The sequence below is a fragment of the Nipponia nippon genome, unplaced genomic scaffold (assembly GCF_047370975.1).
Source record: "Nipponia nippon isolate SJK-2023a ecotype South Korea unplaced genomic scaffold, ASM4737097v1 scaffold_3, whole genome shotgun sequence".
NCBI classification, from domain to species: domain Eukaryota; kingdom Metazoa; phylum Chordata; class Aves; order Pelecaniformes; family Threskiornithidae; genus Nipponia; species Nipponia nippon.
Genome location: NW_028262347.1, coordinates 49,756,446 through 49,780,643, shown reverse-complemented (window position 1 = coordinate 49,780,643; position 24,198 = coordinate 49,756,446). Strand labels below are relative to the sequence as shown.

At 35.7% G+C, this 24,198-nt stretch overlaps 1 protein-coding gene across 1 annotated transcript in view; it reads left to right on the top strand.

The window, feature by feature from the left end:
- The window catches only part of DCN (decorin), a 40,067-nt gene extending 21,327 nt beyond the window's left edge, over positions 1–18,740 (top strand). Inside the window, exons 4-8 of the mRNA XM_009463923.2 lie at positions 9,601–9,814; positions 10,000–10,113; positions 11,335–11,428; positions 15,982–16,120; positions 17,219–18,740. Of these exons, the coding sequence (XP_009462198.1) occupies positions 9,601–9,814; positions 10,000–10,113; positions 11,335–11,428; positions 15,982–16,120; positions 17,219–17,413 (756 nt within the window). The 3' untranslated portion in view covers positions 17,414–18,740. The remainder of the gene's footprint in view (positions 1–9,600; positions 9,815–9,999; positions 10,114–11,334; positions 11,429–15,981; positions 16,121–17,218) is intronic.
- The last annotated feature ends 5,458 nt before the right edge of the window (positions 18,741–24,198 follow it).

Sequence of the window (24,198 nt, the reverse complement as noted above, 5' to 3'; positions counted from 1 at the left end):
CCATTCCTCTCCAGCAAACTCTCTTCTCATACCACAGAAGTTTCTCATCTCTTTTCAGTTCTTCATATCTGTCTCCTATCCATTCAGTCTCCTGATCTCCATCATAGCTTCTCTCACCTATTTATTTGTTTTCAGTCCCTTTGGCACAGAGAACTTGGTTATTTCTCTTTAAAAAGCAGATACATCTCAACACTGCCACCTCACTCATTATTGTATTCCTTCCCCTCCTACCTCTGAGCTCATGGAGATTTGTATATACTAGGTTTGTCAGCAGTTTTTATGTACTAATTTTAGTTCAAGAATCTTTTCAAATTAATCTTCTGCCTCCTGCACTACAATGAAATTGTGTTTTTGTAATAACCTTCTCCTAGCAAAACTCCGTCCTCATCCTCCTTTACCTGCCAGTCTCTTCCAACACTGCTGTCTGTTTTCCTCTTTGCTGAAATATTTTCCTCCCCTGGTTTCTGCCCTTTTTTCTGGTTCATCTCTTCTTTTCCAAGTTTCCATCAGACAACTACCTTCCTCTGTTTCCAAATTTTCGTTTCTCTGTCTGAGGTGCTCCTCCCTTCTTTCTATACTTTTTATCATCTTAAAATTCATACCTCATCGTCTTGCCTCAGCTTTGTTAAAATATCTCTTTCTTTCCAGACCAGAAAAAGGCTATTACTTCTCTGCCTTTGAAAGTAATACCCCAACTCAAGCATATTTCTGAAAATAATATATTTCTAGCCTCTCATCAACTCTATTCTGTGTACTGTTCCATTTGAACCTTTTTGATTTTTATCAATATAAACTACTTGGATTTGCTTTCCTGGCTCTTCACAGCCTCTTTCTATTTTATTGTTTTCATTCACAACCAAGAAGCCAACTCCCACTTTTTATCCGTTTATGATGCCAATGCCATCACCCAAACAAACACTGTTTCAAACAAGAATCTGCATTCATCCACTCACACTTGGAAAAAAAAAATCTTATAAACATTTATCTCCTTAATTATTTCCAAATTACCTCTTAAATTTTTGTTTTAATGCAACATCAATAAGAAAAGTTTTAAAAATTTCTAGAAATAAGCACAATGCCATTCTGTCCATAGTGGAGGGACCTGCATGTGTAAATCATGATGAGGGTCATGTCATCTAATTTTAGCATAGGTGTCTATACTTGAACTAGTTACACAGATAACCTCTACAGTCAACAAAGAGAAGCAGGTGCTTCTACATCACATTTCATCTGACTTGGTTTTAGAATGAGATGACTTGTGCCCCAGAATTTTTTTTTAATTCCTCTGCTTGGCTACTGCCCACTTGTTTTGGTTTTCTTCCACCTTGGAGAGAAGTCCTGTGTTTTCAGTGAAGATTGTCTGCAAGGTGCTAAAAAAGAGAAAAGTCTTGTCAGTGAAATTAATCTTTTCGCCATCCTTCTTCATGACACTGCATGAAATGAGACAAAGCATGGTATTGCAGATGAAAAGCACTGCCCCCAGTGACTTCTGCCTACTTGGCACTCAGCTCAGGTCTCTCTTATACATCCTGCTGTGAGTTAAGCTATTGTGAACTATGTCATCTCATTGAGGTTAACTCTATGGATATTTTTTTTCTTTCTTTTATTACAGGAGATATAATTTAATAGTGAATTAAATAGGTAACTCTTCAGGGAAGAAATTATTTGTTTGTCTTACTCCCAAAAGTACCCAGTACATGCTTAGGGACCAGTGGAAATCATACAGAAGAGTGACAACAGTAACATAAGTCTTAACAAATAACCTCCAAAAGAATGCAGTTTTCCTGGATTTACTTAAGAACAAAAAATGATCCTCTCATCTCGTCCCCAAAATAATAATTTAGTTATGCAGTACATTTATGTAACTAGGTACCATCTTTACTCTCAGCAGGCATCATTCTTCTTCTTGTGTAGTATCTGGGAATGATTCCCATTCCCCACCTTGCAATTAAATATTCTTAAGAGTCATAGTGAAAGGGGAATATTGTTTTTAGATAAATATAACTCAAAAGCTTTGTTGTTGACAGAGTTCCATTGTCACTTTTGTTTTAATGAGATATATGGGTGTGTGTGATATACATGTATATGTGTGTGTATATATATATATCATGTATATGCTTTTTAATCATATTCCCTGATAAACATGGCTTGTGTTAGTGTTACACTTGACAGTGTGATGTTCAAAAGTTTCTAGACTTCTTAGACTCTACTAAACCTTCTTATACTCTACTAAAACAAGAAGATTTACATAAATTATCAGTATTATTGTTCCAAAATCTAAAATTATCGGCAGCTGCAGTTAACCTCTTGCATGAAGTGATCACTTAAGGGAACAATTCCTTAAATCCCACTTTTATTAGATCTTAAAAAAAATGAACAGTATATTTAGTTTATTCCTTTTGAATATTCCTTTTAAATTCCTTCCTAATTCCTATAGACATCACCAACCATAGATGTAATAGTTTTAGAAGAGATTTTCATGAGCAGGTTGGATTGAACATAAAGTTCAACTTGTACTAAAAAACAGATGAAGTAAGGAGAAAAGAAGGGGATCTAACTATAACTTGCCTGTGGCTTCTCTTTCAGCACAAATGTAACTGCTTATGCTCTTGAGTGCACAATACACGGACACAGAAATGAAAGAGAAATAAGTACCTATAAAAATATTCTTTGTATCAGAAACTTTCCCGGAGTAGGTAAAAGAGCAGTTAAAATTTGCAGCTGTGGAAATATGACAAGCAATTAGAAAAGGATGCAACTAAGGGAACTGAAGACAGTCTTTTTTTAGGGCCAAGGACTGAGTTTTGTGGTGTCAGAAAACTATCTGATATTATGTAAAAAACTTGCTTATGATTTAGACCTGTGGCAAAACAATCAGACAGGCACTATTGGAAAAGCCAGGAAAAAAATCTTCTATGAAACTATCAGAATTTTCCAGGCAGACTGACACTTCTGGATAGAGTACAGTACTTTGACCCCATGGACACAGTAAAGAATCCAAAATACTACATGAGTAAGCCCTCATGCAGAGTGAAGGAGGAGTCTACAAAAACAGCACAGGGAGTTGCATGCTGTGTGGCAAAGCCAAAGCAAACCAGCCTGGCACTTGGAAAAAGAGGTAAAACAAACTACTGTGTATTAGATCACTATAAGAACAGCACAAACAACAGAACAGTGACTGCATGCTTTTCCAACAGGAATTTTTCAATGGCACAGTGTTATTACAGCAAAAGAAGACGAATGCGCTATTGGCCTGAAATCAAATGGAACATTGCTTAATTTAAGCTGGCAGTACTATGCAAAGCCATGGTTGGGCATACAGCAGTGCTAAAACCAATTGTATTTATACTGAAAGAAAAGACCTGCATGAAAGAAATAAAAGATTTAAACTTGGAACTTAAGGTTATGACTATATCCACACTAAGGGATTATCAACACTAAACGTACGGACAAACAAACTGAAACAATCTTTGTAGTAATATCGAGTGGAAAAATAATGTATTACATTAGAAAAGTTTCATGCACTCCATTTTTTTTTTTTATCAAAAGAAGGGTCCCTATGAAAGGACAAGAGCCCAGACTAACTGAAGAGAAGTCTAAGAACATCTTCCAAGGATACACAAAAGCTCCTAACAGATAAAAAAGTATTAATGAAAGAACACAGTCTTCTGATGACTCATTACATCTTCAGTTCCCTTTTCCCAGGCATAATTAAAAGAGCAGTTAAGTAAACATAATGCTCTGCAAGTCACGGAATGAAGAATCAGTAACCACTGGCATACTGCAAAAAAACAAAGGCAGATATCTCCGTACAGTTTCTACCTCTGAACTCAATTCCCACTATCATCAATGGCAGACATTCTTAATAGGACTGAGAGATAGCTTTTTAAATTTTTTTTTCCACTTAGTGCAGCTGTAGGGTTCTAACAAATATTCTGAGAGAAAAAAAAAAAAAAGTTAATCTTTCTGAAATGCAGCAGTCCCTTAGAGAGTTGTCATTTCCTCAGACTCCCCTTTGCATTGTGCTTAACACACAAGGAGATTTTCCAGTGAAACAAGTGTGCAACACAGCACATGCATGCAAAGCTTTTTTAATGTGCAGAGGGTAAAGATCTTTTTATGTAAGGAAAACAACAGAAAATACTTTGAGGTCCTTAAAATTCTGGAGATAGTCAGCATACTAAGCTAATGAAAAAGGAAATTTTATAGAACACAATAATAAAATAAACAAGTAAACTGTGATACAATGAATGGCCAAAATGCTTGCCTCAGTAGACAAGGACAGGGGTGAAAGATTTTCTAGAACTCCAGATCACCAGGATTTTTTTTTGTTGGAGCAGGAAAATGTAGAGCCAGCTTCTCCCTGGTCATCTGTGCAAGGCATGTTACACAAGACTTATCAGTGAGAGCACAAACACCATGCAAACTAGATCTGCAGCAGGCTCCTTGGCTTTGTGACATTATTCAGCATGGTACTGAGGATGTGAACAAACTGCTTTCCACAGTCGTCTTTCCTTTGTACTGACAGGCTGTTGTTTCAGTGCCTTGCCATCTCCTTCCCTCACAGTTCATTCATCTCTTCCCTATTGTTTCTATGTCATCCCTTTTCCCTTGCCTTTCTTATCTATGTTTGCTTGATCCTAGGTTTGGTAGGGTTACTACCAAACCCTACCAAAGAATTTAAGTCACAACAAATAAAGAATAATTGCAACATCATGTTTTTTTTTATATCTTTATTCTTTTCCTGCTTTAACTGTAGATCATGGGCCCTTCAGGAGACATAACATCTGGAATTCTGTTCAGAGACCTCCTTGGATTTAGGGACTCTTGGTCCCTTTAACTTTACCAATGTTTATGATTTTTCAAATGAATTTTAAAATGAATAGGTATTTTGTAGAATTTTGTCTCCTGGTATAATACAATTAGAGAAGAAAGTCAAATTCTATTTTATATTTTTTGTGTTCTTTGTTTTTTTTTTTTCCTAAGTATACATCCACTCCTAATAATTTGACAGAAAATCTTGACTATATGTCTAGGTTATGAGTATGACTTAACAACTGAAAACATAAGGCAAACAAAAAGGATGAAATTTATTATTATTTTTATTTGGATGCCTGACTCCTGAGCTTACGGTTCTTAAGGCATTACTGTTGCTAGCAGAACTGTAATAAAAAACAGGTAATAATGTAATACATAACCCAGGAAATGAAAGAAATTCCATCAGGTCTGCAGATTGACTTTTCAGTTTAAACCCTGAAGGACGCATGCATCATTAAAGATTTGATGTTAGGTAAGAGTACCATCCCCAGCTGGCAAAACAGATGTATCACCATGTATTATGGCTGATGACAATTTGCTGATCATTTTACAGTTCACTTCTGATTTTGGCAAGGCTCTCACTTCAAAACTGTTCTAAACTAAGAAGAACAGAAGTAGGGTTGAAAACCCCTCAGAACAATCCCCTGAGATTCTCACATAATGAAATTACACCAAAAAATACAATCCCCTGCTCCCCACCCCCAGACTGGGCAAAAATTGTAAGTTTTGGTAACCCCAAAAAGAACAACCCTATGTGAGGTCCTACATGATTGCCACATGCTCCCTCTGCAGTTTGTCAGGGTGTTTTTTGACAAAAGCCTGCCAACAAGTGTTCCAAAATTTTCCTGAATTGTGAATTCTCCTTTTTGTTTTGGGAATAAATATTTGAGGTAGAAACCAGGCCAGAGGGAGCTAAATGGCCAGACTCACACCGACTTCAACAGAGCCAGCACCTATTCCTGTCATACAGTGATTTTTTTTTTTTTTTCTGACTACACTAATACCAAAGTTGTTTCCGTAAAAAGTAAGCCATCTTTGGAGCAAAGCTTGTTTTTTTTTTTTCCTCTCTGAGCACCACTTAAACTGCTGGTCATGATAAGGTGGTCTGTAGGTATTACCACAGTGCAATGTTATAACAGAGTCAATGTTTACCGTGCAATGTTTACATGCTACATATGACAAGGGAAAAGGCTTTGTCTCAGGAAAATGAGGATGGAAGCTAATTTTTTGTCTTATCCATAGGAAATTGCTATGAACCTTCTAAGCAGGACTAAGTGATGTTTTTAATACTTGATGTATTTTCTCTTTCTTTCTTGCCTCTTTTCTTACCTATGGCTAAATACCTTCGCACCCATACCAGGTCATGCTGAAAGCTGTACATTCATGTGCTCAGCCTTTTGTATTGTGAATTGGTGATATGCTTCAACTCTTTTTTTTTTGGCAGCGGGGAGGAATACATTTATTTTAAAAGAAATATCTTCTCCCCTCCACTAAAAATGGAAGCATGGAAGAAGATAGATTTTTGAATAAAAGTATCAGCTCCTGGGGCTCTGTTCTAGGCTGTCAGATTTCTGCCAAATCATATCTTACTAACAGCATCGCAAATGGTACCTGTGGTCAAGGGCTCCAGCACTTTCAGCCCTTGCACTTTCATGTTGACCCTTATTTTTCCTCCAAGGACTTCTTGCCCTATAAAAAAATTTTTATATGTCCTTTAACAAGAGGAATATAATGCTCCATCATGCCATCTGGGCTTTATTCAGGATAGCTAGTCCATGTGGCATGTTTTTGCCTAACATCCCTTCCTCAATAGCACTGCCTGCAGATGTTTTCCCTAGGTTTTTCTCCTCTAGTTCCTGTTTTCACTGACCTCTAAATTCCCCTGAGTTTTTAATTTTATTTTATTCTGTTTTGTTTTAACTTTTGTTACATGCAAACCATAAGGGGCACATTCTGAGGAAAGTAAACAACACTGCTCCAAGGCTAATAACTTAGTTTTTTAAGTCTTGCATATAATAGAGTTATTGTGAAGTGGAAAAGGAACCCAGGGGTATGGCTTACCAGGTGCTATGCTGGTGTGTTATCCTCATCATTTGCTGTTGCTCTGGGTGACAGTAAAACTTCTCTTGCAAATTCTGATGTGTGGGTTTATTTTTTCTTTTTTACAGCTGTACAACAGCGTGGAAAAATAATGCAGGTTTAAAATACCGGGAGCAGGGACTTGCAGAGCAGGCTGTAAGTGGGAAATGATATCCTGGTACAAAAAAGTTAAAAACTACAGACTTGTGATGCCTTCCCACCTTATGCCACCATGCATCCATTCCCACTGTGAAATCAGTATTTTTAAACATACCTTTGGTAGATACCATAATTTCTAAAAGTGAGAGACTTTCTGAATGTTTGAATAAAACAACAGTTCTCTGTGTTTCCCCAAGATAACATGATGATATTCAGGAGAAAGCATTGGCAAAGCAGAACAGATTAATCCTAGATACCTAGATAATTTCTGGTTTTGGTCAGGACTGTTGGTTCTGCTCTGAAGAGCTGTAACAATCCTCTTAACATCAACTACTCAGAGAATATTTACATTACAGTGACTAGTTCAATGTATACCTATCTATTTCCAGCAAGAAATATTTCACATCACATCATCAGCTGTGATAATCATAGCCCAAACACTTTTTATCTAAAAAGCAACAAAGTTAAAACAAATCAAATAAAAAAGAAAAAAAGATAAGGCAGACTTTTAGCTGAAGTAAATGACCAAGCAGTACAAAGCAGGATGCAGGATAAAAATTTCAAGTGCTGATGAGTCTAAACTCATTGAATGTTGACTTAGAGATCTGTGGAAAAGAAATCCATGGTAAAATTAAGAAAAATAAATGTAATTTAGCAGTAGCACATTCTGTTATTCAGTTATGATTAAAACAATGAAAGAGACTCATTTACGTAATTCAAGCTGTACCCCTCATAATAACTGGATTGTTTCCCATGTCGTGATATTGTGCAGCTATCTGTGTTACACTACGGGCAGAATCTACATCTGTATCACAATTCTGGCAGTGATGACTCAGGAAACCACACCCTGTGTGTACCCCATGTGTTCTCATGGCAGTTCTTATAGCTCAGGCTCAAATAAAAGAGAGCTGGGGTCATGTCTGTCACTGACCAATATATTTATTTGGGAGAGGCTTATTGTTAGGGAAATACTCTTCTGAACTGTGAGTGACCTTTTCTACCTCCTCTTGCAAATGTGTTATTACTAGCTAGCATACAAAATTAAAACCAGATATGCTCAGCTTTATGTGTACTCAGTGAAACCACGTACAGAACATACTGCTTGCTTTTCTCAGGATGATCTGAAAGAGGCGTCCATTAGGGAAAAAACACACATGAAATACCATTTTAAACTATCTTCTCACCTCTCTTTCAGTTTTCATGACGGAAAGGTGCTATCACAGATGCTGATACGCTTCTTGGCACTGTTTTAATACTTAACTGATTGTGCAAAGAGTTGAATGCTCAATTTTCCTCCAAGAAACAGACTGAAGTGTAATTCTGGAAATATTAAAAGTGCATTAAAATGCACTGAATGTTAACTATAGGATACGCAATATAAAAACTCGTGGTTTAGCAGCAACTGTTGTCTTCTGTTTCTGAAAATAGCATAATGGAGTTAGTGAACAAAGATTCTCTGGTAATAAATATAAGTAGATATTATATCTATATTTATACAGCCCATTCTACGTAATTCACTGCATAAACACGCAACACTTTAAGTCTGATAAGTAGACAGCAAACAGATGGAATGATAAGATTCATTCTGATATCTGTCATATCTGAAATCCTTTCCATTAGCTGCATTACTTTTCTGACAGTAATGGGACTTTTTTCTCCCTTTTTATGTCATGGTAGGTTAATCAACAAGAGAGTTAGCAGTAATGTAAAATTTCAGAGACATACAGAGACCACCTGTTACAGGTAACAGAGCTTTCATGGATGCCTTTCTCTCCTGACTGTGTAGAGAGATAATATGCTTAGAGTTACCCTGTGTCTAGATATCACAATTGTTTTGAGAACTAGATTAGCACCTACATAGTAGGCAGAATGAATATGGTCCATGATCCCTAACTGCAGGACTTAAGAGTATGATGCTTCCAATTTCTCCCCTGCCATACCAAGTTATGCTTACCAAAAAAATAGCTTATATGTCTGCCAAAATGAGGTTATTATCAGACAGAAATCTAATAAGTGCACTCTGTAAGACTAACAGGAAAGAGGTGATGATATGCATATTTTCATTAAGCTGGCTTGCCTTCACTGTATTGAGTCATAGAAATTTCTGTTCAGGAAAAACTGGTTAGGATGGTTGTATGATGATGGGTAAGGTATAAAAGTATCCTCAGAATAAACAAAATCAGGAAAAAAAAGCAAACAAAACTGATAATGTTAGTTTTATGTGAATGTCTTGTTCTTCACAGCTTTCAAATGGAAGGGTTGTACTTATTCTCAGGTATGAATTATGGATGTTAACAGAAGCTATATATATCTTGGCAATGAAATAACACTTGTATTTGTTATGTATGCCTTGTTTAACTTTCACTGTTTCAGAAGTTCTTAATCCATTTGTTTGAGTACTGCATTGTATTTTCTTCAGCTTACTAGATTGGCCATCAAAAGACATCAAAAGACACTAGAAAGGAATAATTATTTTTAGATGTTTCATTCCTAAAATAATTTCCCTAGTGATCATATGAGATCTCCTTCATTATTATTCCACAGGCATTGATCCTTGTTAACAACAAAATCAGCAAAATAAGCCCATTAGCTTTTGCTCCTCTGAAGAAGCTGGAAAGACTTTACCTGTCCAAGAACAACCTGAAGGAACTCCCAGAAAACATGCCGAAGTCTCTTCAGGAGATACGGGCTCATGAGAATGAGATCTCCAAGTTGAGGAAAGCTGTCTTTAACGGACTGAATCAAGTGATTGTCTTAGGTACGAGCATAAGAAATTATAACAAAATCAACTCAGTGTTTTTTCAAGATGTTTTTATTTCAATCAGTGATTTTATGTAGAAAACCAAGAAATGCTCCAATAAATTGTACCTCCAAATTAGCTTTGACCTGAAGGATATAGGTACCTACACTGCAGCACAGCTCACGACCATGTTTTGTTGGCAGAACTAGGCACCAATCCAATCAAGAGTTCAGGCATTGAAAACGGAGCTTTTCAGGGGATGAAGAGGCTCTCCTACATCCGTATCGCGGACACCAACATTACTAGCATCCCAAAAGGTAAGAAATTGAATTAATATTTCAGAGATTTGCACAGGTATAATATAGTGACTTCTAGTCAGCTGGGAAAAAAAAAAAAAAGATTATGGAAGCCTTTTGAGTCAGTCCTTAGAGTACCCATTACTTGATTACTTCATTTTTGGTCAGTTGACTTTTACTGGTTTGGAAAATTTTGTTTTTCTATTATGAGAAGCTTCACAAGAGATGCACTGTCAAAAGTAAGCCATTTTATGTTATTTTGCTTTTCTTGTCTCATAGCTGAAATATAAAGTAGAAGAATGTTTCACGCTCTAACTCTGGTTGGTGAGCCTGATCAACATTACACAGATGTAAACTCATGTAGAATTAACTGCAGTTCTAGAAGCATAAAATCAGCCCTCCACAAGTTTGTGGGTTTGATGTAAAAAATACTATTACTATACAAAACAGAAACATTTACTATTTTTAAAAGAAGTTCATTGCAAATTGCTACAAAATAAGAATAACTTCAACATAACCTATTAAAAAACCAAACCAAACCAAAACAAAACAGAATGGTTCCAATCCAGAGGAAATTATACTCAATTTATTCATACTTCAGAGGCAGATTGTTTTGAAATAGCTGAAAACTTTTTGAAAGTTAATACTAGTTGTTATTTCTTTCTTCCCACATTTCCTGTTTTGGATGTTCCTTTGAGGGACCTCAGATAGTTAAAATATTTAGTTCAAATTTTTTTTTTCCTGATAAACAGAATTTGCAAACTAGTATGTGCTCTACCTAAAATAACATTAAAATTCTTTTACCTCATCTTTATAATCTCATTTTCTGCTGCTGTTACTTGTTAAATACCTAGGTGCCAAATGTTTGTAGATTTACGCATGTGCATAGTCTGGCTAAAATGAAGGCTCTTTCTACTATGCTATTATGTATGCCCCATTTACATTATCATGAGGGCTAGAGTTCATATCTGAGAAGAATTTCATTTAGCTATTTTTTAAGAATTAACTGTTCTATGATGACCTTAGGAGCTTGGTCTTATTTCATGCCGAATAAATTGTTACTAGCTGTTTTTAGTTCCCTGATTGTGAAAGTTCCTTGTTTCATTCAGTGAATTGTTCTTGGCTATGTCTCGTAAAAATCTTTTTGTTGCTGTAAAAGAGCCTCAGTATAACACAAGTCCTTTAAAAAAGGATAATAATCCAGTTTTATCAGAAGTAATTTGATGGTGTTCTCTCTTTCAGGCCTTCCCCCATCCCTTACTGAACTTCACCTTGATGGCAACAAAATCAGCAAAATTGATGCTGAAGGTCTGTCTGGACTCACCAACTTGGCAAAGTAAGAATTCATTTCTTCTTTTCACATAAAATATTAGTTGAAATTGTAACCACCACACACACAATTAGAAAACATCATTTTGGGCTTCATGAGCACTATCATTATTGAAGTAGTACATAACTTACCACGAAAAGCTTTGAAGGACTTGTGTACTGACTTGAGAGAACAAACCACTTTTTTTTTTTCTAACACTTTCCAGCTGTTTTCAATTATGAGTGATATATGCCCAGGACAACTGTTTCTTTGATTTAAAAAAAAAAAAAAAAGGAAAAAGATAAAGAGAGCAATTAGATTTTTTAATTATGTCATGCTTCTTTCATTGTATTTCCATCTTTGGTTTATGCAGTTTTCTTGGGACACTGCATTGCTCATGCAATTTGCCCTGGAAACTGAGGAAAAAAGCATATGGGAACCAAAACTGCTTGCAACAGTGTTTCCTTTGTTTTTCAAGAAAGGCAAGTCTGCAATGAGTCCAGGAACATGACAAAAAAATAATCATCCAATATAAATGAAAAAGTGTCATTTTTTTCAGAGTAATTGTACCTTGCTAATCTGTGAATATGTTGTTGAATGAATTTCTCTAACTGTAGGAAAATGCAAGGAGAATTCCCAAAGAGCAGTTATAGACACACAGAATTATTTGTGAATTAGTTCACATTAGATAACATGCTAAAATAGTAAAATGGGCCTTTACTACAAGGTATTTTAATACTACGATACTTTAAAACTTTTGTATTAAAATAGAAGTGTAATTGATCTAAAAGACCATTAATCAGATTACTGGATCTAATTCCTGGATCTTCATCTTATTCATTCTGCTTATCATAATGAAGGCAGAAAAAAGAAATCAAAGAAAGATAACTGAGCAACAGGAATTAAGTTTACCACTGTTTGTTTATAGTAGCCTGGACAGCAATTTAGTGCAATGAAGTATATAGTAACTTAACATGTATTTTGAATCTGGCAGTTCCAAGTGATAAATATTAGAACAGCCTCCTAGGGCTTGTAAAATAAGACATTTCAATTCATGTTCATATTTGATCACAAATTCATCCCTGCTCAAAAAAAGTCTGCTCCTGGATTTTAATGAAAACTTAAAAATACCATAATTATGGGTTAGGGGACTATGAAGCAGTTATTGTTTATGACAGAGGCTTAGTATAAATTGTAACATCCTCCAGAGAAATGATAAAGAAAACTTCCAAAACCAAAACAAGATCATAACTACTCAGGTAGAGAGTAATTTACTTTACCAGAGGAGGGAGGTGTGGGGTGTGTCAGCTGTCCTGCAGATGACGGAGTTTTTCTGCTTTTTCACATGCACACTTGGAAAACACTACAGGCAACATCACATGGACGATATTGTTGGAAGTCCTTCTTAAGAAGTAAAGTTTTATGCAGCAAGAGCTGATGGACTACTAAAAATATCTAACCTTGGGCTGCTTCTATTGTGGCTGTACTGTACAGAGAAACAAGATGCTCTGTTGATCGTGGTGTGGAAATGTGGACCTGCTCAGAGCAGGCACCAAGTTGTAAACTGCTCTCTGGCCTGTACTTAAGCAGGCAACATAAGCATAGCCAGAAATCCTGTTTTGCAAAGTTGAAAAGAAAGGCAGAATACAGATTGGTGAAAAAGGAGAGCATTGGACACAACAGAGCAGACAGATGAGGAAGGAGGGAGCTATGGGAGAGCTCCAGGACAGCATACTGAATAAATCTAAGGGGCAGGATGCCCCTCATGCCACAGAAACAAGCTACCCAAAACCAGCTTTCATTTACACATCTAAGTCTTCAGGAATATCAGTAGAGGGTCAGACCACTCTCCTCCTGGATCATGTCAACTCATGCTCAACAGTCTAATAGCTGCCCTAAAGCACAGCTAGACTTTGAGAAACAGGTCATTTTTCTAACTGTGTTAAGGTGTTTTGAACTGTAAAATGTCCCACACAAGAGCTCGGTGTAGATCTACTGCTCATTCTCTTTTGAATTCTTGAGTTCCAGCAGACACCAATATTTGTCCTTTTTGTTTGGTTTTTTTCCTTGTAAAATTACTCCTTAGTCTTTCAAAAGTCTTCATATAGTGCTGCAGTGAAAAAAACAATAATCTCATGAATGTAAACCGAACAAAGACTTTGCTGGTTATATGCAGGAATGAGCTACACAGGAGGATATACACATTACACAACTGTTGTTAGTAATGTCTATATACTATTAAAGTTTACCGAAAAGATCTAGCTTCATACAGTGGAAGTTGCATCAAGCCCAGAATAACAATGATGTTGAGCAGCATGAGTTTGTTAAAAAAAAGTGGAAATGGGCCATCAGAGATGTGGGAGACAAAAGAAGGTGAAAAAATATTTGAGATTTTCTTTAATTTTCAGATATGCTTTTGATTATGCTCTTCAATGATTTAAATCACTGTGACTAGATCACCTGAAGTACTGGAAAAGTGTTACCTATTCACTAATATAAAAGGAAGCAATATGCCAATATACTAAGCAAAAGTGATTTTTCAAATTCTTCCCTTTTTTTTCCCATGGGAAAAAGAAGAGAAATGAAGACCATATTCTTTCCTAACACTCTTAATCACTCTGTGTTTTACACACTAATATTGACTTATTTCATTTGTAAACATAGCCCCGAGTGACTGAGAGTTTGTTTGTAACACATTTAGATGAGATGTAATTACATATAATTTCACTGCTTGTGGGAGTTGGATCCACTTTTCTACAGACTATTCCAATTTTACTCTTTCCCTAAAAGACTTTCCCTGCGTGAGTTAATGCAGAGTTGGATCTTGTCCATCCCTATGCTGTGTAAAGGGGTTACTTTTGTTTCAACAGACCAATATGAAAGTTGGACCTGCTTATTTTCATGCTGGTCTCCCTAGGTGTGACATATCTGCTTGTAGACCTGCGTACATAGTGAGCATATATTTAGATATGTGCCAACCAAGGATTTATAGCCTTCTGCCAAAATGTTTTTTTTCTCCAATCCTTTTAAAGACATTCACTATGAGCACTCATCACAGAAGTCCTTTGTAGACATTCTGTATATCTTCAGACCAAATTGCTCTGTAGGATCAAATCCCCCAAGGTTTCCTAAATCTTGGTGTACTCTACTCAGAAGGAATTTTGTTTTAATAACTAACTTTTAAATGAAAATTGTTCCTGACCAAATTCTAGCAAAGATATGGGATACTATGAACAGATTTCTAAGTGAAATAAATCTCTGTTGATGTCAGTGGGAGATCTCATTAAGCTCTCCTTTGTCATTTAATAGTTTGACAACATTGTAATGCTTAAATGAGTATGATGTGACTATTTGTATTATATATAATACTAGTTAACGAGATCTTTCTTTGATGGTTTATTTTTAAATGGAAAATCATAAAATGCGCTTCCATTCTTGGACAGCATTATTTCTGGAAACATCTCTGTCATAAAGATCAAACAAGAATTTTTGGTTCTGTGATGTTATACTAGGTCCAGATTCTGACTACTGAAGCTGGCACAAGCCACAAAGAATTACAGGTGAATTATTCACAGATTACTGTGAATAAGACTTTCTTTAAAAGTACTCATCCATAGCAAATTATTTTATCACAAGGATTCTGATTACCTCTATTAAATTCTTTAATTGATTCAGTTATGAATAAATCTCAGAGCATTTTTTCCCTCAAAATTAAAAAAAAAAAATTGCTTAAAGAAAAAAGATAAACCAAACTAGATGAAGTAAATTTAGCCTTCACAGAAATAATTTTTTCAAAGGACAATGCTCCTGATGATGACAACTGCAGAATTAGCACTGAATTTCTTACTGCAACGCAGAGCATTGTAACTTATGAGAGTCTCTTGAAAAAATTCTGTAGTTTGGTAATTGCAAACCAAAATAGCGTTAACACAGAAATACACAGATAGAACCAGATTTTCCAAATTGGACATAAATTGTGCTGGTAAACTTAGCATATATATATACACCCAGCATATATATTATATATATATATATAATACCCAGTATGTATATTATATTTTTACTTCTGTGTCCTGCTGAACATATCATTATGTGTGATTCAGCTCCTGTTTCCAGTCTGTAATATGTATCTAACTACATGAGTATCTTAGAAGGATGTGGAGAAGATTTAAACCTAACAGTTCTGGTCACCCTGGGTTATGTAGTTTGACAAAGAAAGTTACAGCCAGTGCTCCTGAAGTGATGCAAGAAACTCTTATTCAGCTTTTAAAGAAGCACTGGTGCCTATGGAGGTACACAGTACGTATTTACAGTGGGATTAGTCATATAGCTCATGAAAGTATGCAGTACCATGAGCACAAGTTCAGTGATATCATGATAATCATGATAGTTCACATCAGATGTCGAACTTATTCAAATATGTTTAACTAAACTAGCTCTCCATGGTCACTCTGTACCTCATGCATAATTCTGAAAATTAGCCTAGTCTGATCTTCAAGAGTAATGTAGAGAAATAACCAACACAAGAAAGATGGTTATATGGGCAAGTTTAATATATTTTCTTGTTTGTTTTTTTTCAGATTGGGTCTCAGTTTCAACAGTATTTCTTCAGTTGAAAATGGCTCTCTTAACAATGTACCTCATCTGAGAGAGCTCCATTTGAACAACAATGAACTTGTCAGAGTACCTGGTGGGCTGGGTGAACACAAATATATCCAGGTAAAGTTTATCATACTGCTTCAGAGAGCAATAGCTGAAAGATTCGAAATGGTATTTTTGTGGTTATTCAGTCTTGAACAGAAACACATACAGTATGTGTGCAAAAGACAACTTGATGCAAGTTTCGTAAACTATTAAATAAGCATGGAAAAGCTGCATACAACAGGAAGACTCTTATTCTGATTTTTGTGTGGATGTGGCTATGGAGGTGTACAGGTCTGGATGTGTGCATTTGTTATCTCTGTGTGTCTGAGAGGACACAACAAATATGGGATTATTTCTGTGCTTTGATTTCCTCTTAGCTCAAAAAATGCTTTCAAAGAGCATTTCTTCTGTTGAATTTTTTTTCAGTTCTACTCAGTGACATTTTGCAACCATTCCCAAGAACCTTCCCTTTGGTATCTCACAAAGCTGTGCCTTCAGGAGGGCACAGAGATGCAATATGCATTTCACATCAGCAGTATTTTTGAGGTCTGTGTGGCTGGATATCTAGAAATATGGCCTCTTGGAACCGATTAAAATCTGTCTTCACTTGGACTAAGATTTTACAGGGAAGAAAGCTCCCAAAGAATGAAGACTCCCGAATGTAAATCACCACTTGCATGTAGCTTGGGAAAATTAATCAGAAATAGTGACTCTGGAGCAAAGTAATATTCATCAGCTATTTTAAATCATCATTAGTGATTACTTTGGCTCTGAGTCCTGTACCGTTGCACTCATGAGAGTGAAAGCATTAGAACTGGAGAGAAACCAATTAGCACCAAATACATTCTTTATATACAGCCCATGCTCCTGAACCACAGCACTGTACTAATAATTTCACATCTTTGACTCCTGTTTTGGTTACAGTATGACTAAATGATATAATGTTATTAGATTTCCTTCCACAGTTTCTGCTCTTTCTGTAGAAATTATTTCTAACTGGGTATACTCTAGGTATTTCAAAAGGTCAGCAGAATCAAGCATTTGTTTGAAAAAAGAATATATTGTTACTCTGTATAACCTTGCACAATACATACGAAGTATTTGACATCAAATAATTTATCCTATTTGCCACAGTAGCTCTATGTCTCACTTCTGTACTTCTATGCTTTTCAGGTGGTCTATCTTCATAACAACAAAATTGCTTCAGTTGGTATCAACGACTTTTGCCCTCTTGGCTACAACACCAAAAAGGCTAGCTATTCCGGTGTGAGTCTCTTCAGCAACCCCGTGCAGTACTGGGAAATCCAGCCCTCTGCTTTCCGATGTATCCATGAACGTTCTGCAGTACAGATTGGAAATTACAAATAGATGTCTAAAGATGGGGTTCGGTTGTGTTTCAGCAAAAGTACCTGTTGTAATAGGCCTGTTCAAAAGATTGTTGCTAACAATTAATGCCAAATACCAGAAACTTCACTTTAAAGTGGAGATGATCCATTGATGTAGAATAAATGAATCATTACAGATGTACAAGGTCAAGCATACCATCAAAAAGAATTGCCAACTGTGCTTTAAACTGACTTATTTCAGCCTTCTTTTCCAGCATGCTTTCTGTGGTATTTTTCAGTCTGCTGAATGCTACAGGTTTTCAGATTCCATTGTATATGAGATTCGGAGTAAATATTTGTCAAGCTATGATTAAAAAAAAAAAAAAGATACTGATTGAGGTTATTTTTATAGCCACACACAAAAAAAATAGTAAAGGGAAAAAAAAGACTCTCAAATCATCTTGAGGCTTGTGAAGGTGAGAGTTACCTCCTTTAAATTTATTTCAAGCCCTGGAGGTTTAAAAATATCCACTATAACAGTAAGTTAATTCTGAATGTATCTATTTAGCAGAGGCAAATAAAGTTGTTGCTAATGTCATTATTTTGGGAAAAATAAAATAAATTCATATTGTACACATAGTTCTTTAATGTTTGCCATTCTTCTAGAGCAATGCTATTCAGGATTAGCCTAACATAATCCTATTGAACAAAATAATGAGTAGTCTGCAGTACAAAACCTGTAACCTATATCTGGAGCTCAATGACTAAATTTCTCTAGGGCAAATCCCTCTCACCTTAGTCACAAGAGCAGTTTTAATGACTTCAGTGAGACTGCCTTGCGGAGTACAGTATTAGGGTTTAGTCATTGGTATCAATCCATGTATATATCTAAGCCAAAAATAATAGCAGTTCACTGTTCACTTGTTCTGCATTGTACATTTGTCAGCATCCTTTACTGTTTTTGATTTTTAAACCATGTTTTTAATTGTCAAGTAGAGATATGCAAGCTCCCCATCTGATTAATTTGTGAAATTTAGATTATAAGCAAAAACATAAGTATAGCAAAATAGGAAGTGAAATAACTGCAAGGCCTAGCTGGACATTGCTGGGACATCATTCATAGAAGTATCTTCTTAGAGTGATTTGAAGCCCTCTGCAAATTGGGATTCTTCAACCCATACCAGTGGGTAGCAAGCACATCAAAGGTAGGCTGCACATTTCTACTGTCAATCTACAAAGCTAAACATATACTCAATAAAAATGTCACCTTAAACGAATCTTCTGCAGCCTCTTAATACTCCAAGGTCAATCTCTCTAATTTGTAAAACTTATATGTCATTTATATTAAAGAATAATGTTACACAGGCAAACTCCAAAGTGTTTGTCTTTATTTTCTGTTTTGATAGCATAACGCAGTGTGTCAGAACTTTAATTATGATTACGTCTTGAAAACTGAACATCTTTGGCATGGTGATAGCTAAAGTAAGAGCAAGTTGTGTGAAATTCTCTTGCCTCAAGAAACTTTTTCATGCCTAGCACTCATAGGTATTTTTTCTAGAAAAGGAATATATTCTCTTTATAGGTGTCATTTATTCAGGTAGTAAATAATTGGAAACAATTATGAATTACTAAAGCCATTACACAGAAAAAGCATGTTTGCACTTTTGTTAGCTATCTTCTTCATATAGTAGCCAATGATTTCCCCCATTTGCATCTGTTTTTTCTTCTGGATTTCACATTTTCTGAGTGTTATTTTTAAATAAAACTAACAGTACATGATATCCTTCTGTCACTGGAGGGAAAACCCTCCAGAAAATCAGCAGTTAGATTTTTTTCCTTTTGGTTCTTGGTTGGATATCTGCTATTATTCAGAGAGAGACTTCATGCAGATAGCTAAGCACTGGCATTTCAGTAGAGAACAAAGGCATTGTCTTAGCTTGAACAGCTCCACAGGATTTGTATGTACATGGTTCAAATTAGCAGATACAGATACAACTTATGGGAAGAGATTTATACAATAAATAATAATAATTACTTATTACATTAAACTTAATATAAACATATAAACAAACTTTCCATTTTCCCCTCCATGTCTTTAACATCTCTCCATACTAAGGTTTTGCTTTCAAACCAGATGCAACACTAAGTCCAGAAGAAAATATCTGAGCCTGGTCCTCCTGTCTAATACCCATGGTATGTCCCATAGCAAGCTTGCTGCCCTCTGTGCTAAAGCACAAGCTGTTCCTCATAAAATACATTCCCCACTAATAACCAAGGGCTGCAAAGATAACAGGACTTTCCTGATTCCCAGTCCTGTGCAATAAGACAGAATAAGCAAATCCTATAACATGAGACCTCAGCAAGATCATGACAAATTCAAAAAGTAAACACGCTGTTGGTTTTCCATAAAATGTGCAGCCATGCCTACAACGTCTGACTGATGGAACCCTATCCACACACAGCATCTGCAAAGACTTCAAAGCAGCGGGAAGCCCAATACTTTTAAAACTGCTTTTCATATAAATACAGAACAGATGGCTCTTCCACTTAAAAACAAAACAAAAAAAAAGAAAAGAAAGGAAAGAAAGAAAGAAAAAAAAAACCAAACCCAAACAAGCTATAAACAGTTGGGTGGAAAGAAATAAGAGAGTTAAAGTAGAAAGCCTTTCGTCCCAACAGTGTGTCTCCAATCCCTCCATAAAGTATGAAGATGGTAAGCAGCCACAACTGTAGGATTGAAACACATAAAGGAATAAATCACTTGTTCCCTGGTGCAGCCTAAGGCATCTTATCCCTCCCTGCATCCCTGGGCCACAGAGGGGTCACTGCAGGCAAGAGTGTGACCATCTCTCAGGTGCGAAAATAGACCCTCCTAGGGAGCCTGAAACAAAACATATCCTAATAATCAGGAAATTCAATCTGGTGAATACAAGAGATATGAGAATAAAAAGGTGTAATGGCAGACCCTCAGCTGCAAGAATGATGGAAGAATTTAACTGACATACAGAGGCTTCTTATGTCTTCCACCGAATATAAAATTATAAAAAAATCCAACCCAAAGTAATAGCACTTCTTTGCCTTTGCTTTTAAAACCAATTTTTTAATAACATTTTTAAAATTCTGTCTTTTTGTGATAAAGAAGACAGAATAATAAAATGAGAGACAACAATATATTTTCTGCCATCTTAAATTAATAACACCTACGATTCATCACACTAGTTATGAACACGCCTGAGTAAATGTCTGGATTTCCCTTTTTCTTATTTAAAGAGCTTTCCAGAATTATGGCCAATGTTTTCTGCTACTTTTTGATCTCTAAATGTATTATTTTTCCCCTCATCATGAACCTTATTAAAGTGTTAAAATCCCTGTAAAAGGTTTTTTAACTAAAGAAGAGAGTCCCTTCTGTTTTCTACTGAATTGACTAAATAAGTTGGAAATGAAAATGATGTCTCGAAGAAGCGATGCTTCTTTAAGTTTTTACTGCAGTTTGATGACAATACTGCAAATTTATTCTTTTGTAGTATCCTTCCCACTTTTTTTTTCTTTTTAAATTAATGATATTCCTCAGGTTCAGGCTTTCCAAAAGTACATACACATTTTTTGTTAGCAAAACCATATATTGCTAAAGAATGTTATTTTTCAAAACTTGTCTACAAATCAATTACCCTCTTCATATATGCTTACCTTTTAATGCCAGAAAGGAGGTGGCTGGTTTCTCCTAAAGTTCACCAGGTTATGGACAGTCATCATATACACGATTGCTGATGTATAAATGACATCAAATCTAACTTCATTTCCAGGAATGGATCAACTCTTAAATCCCTGTCATTAACGTGTTGCTCTGATTTCCAGGCCTATAGATTTTTTTCAGTTCCCTCCACAAACTACTTCTCAAATCCTCTAAACACAATGTCTGGCAACAGTTCTTTGGCCCATAACCTCTTTTTTTGACCTACTAGTGAACCACTCTGTTATAATCTCTTTCTGCTTACGTTTGTTACTTTTTTTAAACAGATAGTATTATCTACCTCACAGTCATGCATACAAATTAGTAGAACTCTGAGAAATTGCTTTTGTTCGATGCAAGCATTAATTTCGTGCATCTACAATATCATATGCAAAATAACCAGAAAAGATTACAAAAGACTTTTCGATCCCACAGCTACTCTGAAGTGCCATCTAGTGTCACTGAGGGACAGTAACAAGCTTACTGTTCAGTAATTGTGAAAACCAGGAGCAAAGTTTATGAGGCTTTATGGAAAGAGGCCACACAAATTCACATACTTACTCTGCTGTTTTATTTTTCTTTTTTCTTTTTTTTTTTTTTTTTTTTTTTAAGTCAGAGTGCATAGCTGTGAAATCAATAGCCCTTTTGTATGTCCACAGTCAAATATTCTTGCTTTACACATGGATGTGGTTTTGCTCATCCTCTCTGAATGTACACATTGTTACAGGGACTGGCCTACATCTCTAATTTTTTTTTTCAAAAGGGGTGGCCTTATTTTACATGGTCATTACCAAGCTATTGCTAGGTGGTTGAGGTTTTTTCCATTCCAAATTTTAAACCACCAAAGGGGTTTAGTTGGTGCTAATTTAGTTGGAAGTAGTTTACTCAATAAAAAGGAAAAGAAATTAAGGAGCATGTTAGTGACAAGTTTGCACAGCACTGAAGGGGAAACGTGAGCTGTGAGATGTTCAATATTAAGTGCATCATCTTCAAACTGAAATAGTGGAACTAAAAATAGTTGATAAATTTTAGCATAAAACATTACTCTAACAGTGCTCCAGCAGCTCCAGCTGCAACAGAACAAAGTATCTGTGCATCTCCTGAAAAGGCACAAAAACTGTTCTAATGTTTGAATTAAACGCAACACAAACACTCAAACAGCTAGACTCATCAATGGATGCATTTAAGGTGACATAAAACAGCCTTTGGTCTCCTGCCCTGCTTCCTGCTCTGGAAGTTCAGGGCTGTTAGTGTACCGTAAGTGCCTGAGGATCAGTCTGGATGCAGGCACTGCAGAGGGCTGTTTACCCTGCTTGTTAAACTCCACGCTTTCCTTTCTGAGATACAAAGATGTGGTTTCTTCAAAACTGCTTTGTCAGGCTGTTCTCTTACTCAGTGTGTACATTAAGCCACTTGAAAGCTTGGGAGATTACCTCTATGTGGGTGTCTTAAGTCAGCAGACCAGAAGAATGTTAATACTCTTTTACTGCCTGCTTAAACTGGGACTTAAAGCTGTGGGAGAAAGAATGTACAAAACTATGAAAAATGGTATTGTTTTCATCATATATATATATATATATGATCTTATATCTTTTTAAATTATAACTTAATATTAAAAAAAAGAAATAAAGGGAACTAATAACAAAATCAGAGAATCTGCAGTGTGGTGAGAAGCAGTGATGTTCAGAGTAGTCTCTGAATCTACATGTACGGCTACAGCAAGCAACACAGTGAAGAAGGTTTTGGAAAACAACAAACATTGTAGGCCTTGCATCTGCAAACATTTACCCACATGAATAGCTCCAATGTTTTAAGTCAGAGGAACTGAAAGCTACAGATGGACACTCAATTTGGAAGGGAAATTAAACAAATGATGCCATCCACTGTCTAAATACAAAAGGCAGTTTTAAAACAAACAAATAAAAACTGTCTAAACCACCTCCATCCAGAAAAGTTTAATCCAAATAATTGTCCCAGGTAGTCTTTGGCTCATACCCAGATGGAGAGAAGATGAATACTTGCAAATTATGATTTCTGGTGATAAATGGCATGATGTTTGATTATATGCACAAATATTAATCAGTAGTTTTTATTGCTTCTAGCATTTGGCAGAATGGACAGTAGAATATGTACTGCTTTATTCTGTATAAATGGTTATGATTTACAAAACTTTCTATTTCATGCCTAACATGAAATCAAGCAAAATTCCAGGGTTGTTTTTTCCAGCTCTTGATGTTATTGACTCAACAGCATTGAAGTATATAATTTATGATAAATCATACTTACACCTTTTATTAATTTTCAACTAATATATTAAACAACATAATAAATTTCAATGAAAAAGCCTTAAGGATTTTGCTACTATTTTTGCAGCCTTCAGGTTTGGACAAGTTATATTATTGCTTCCAGATGAAGACTTTTATTGAGATTAATTAGGCTAGTACTTCTCCACACAGTAACTTTTTGAAAGTGTTCAAATCCCAATATAAAGGCATGGAAAACAGGGACCATGTGTCTGCTACTAAATGCATGTTAGAAAGCCCTTTCAACAGGAAAACTCAGAACCAATTAAGCTAATCATGTAGCATTCTGCTGATGAATCCTTTCATCTTTTAATTTCAAGATATTGAATCTTTGCAGGAATCAAAAGCTTATAAAGAATAAACCAAATTCTAGAGTGCAGAAAAAAAAAAGGAATTTCAAAATGCATAAAATAATCTTGACATGACAGACAGAATAATTCTAAATATTGCTTGGCTATGTTAGAAACTCTAGACAACTGAAATGCTTCAAAAGGTTTATTCACTTCTGAGAATAATCCTTCGGAGGTTTGTCCATACACATCATTCTAATGTGGACAGAGAAAGTGGATATATTGCAGTGAAGTCTTGAAACAAAGCACTGTCTTTGAAGAGCTGGCTAACAGAGAGCAACTGAGAGATCCTAAACCTCAGGCGATTTAATATTTCATCATGCCATCACCAAAATTAAACAAAAAGATTAACCTTTTGGGTATTTTTTTTCTCTTCTATCCCTTACTGCTCATTTTCAGCACCAAGTTCTTTAAAGACATGCCAATCATTTTTGATATATAGTAG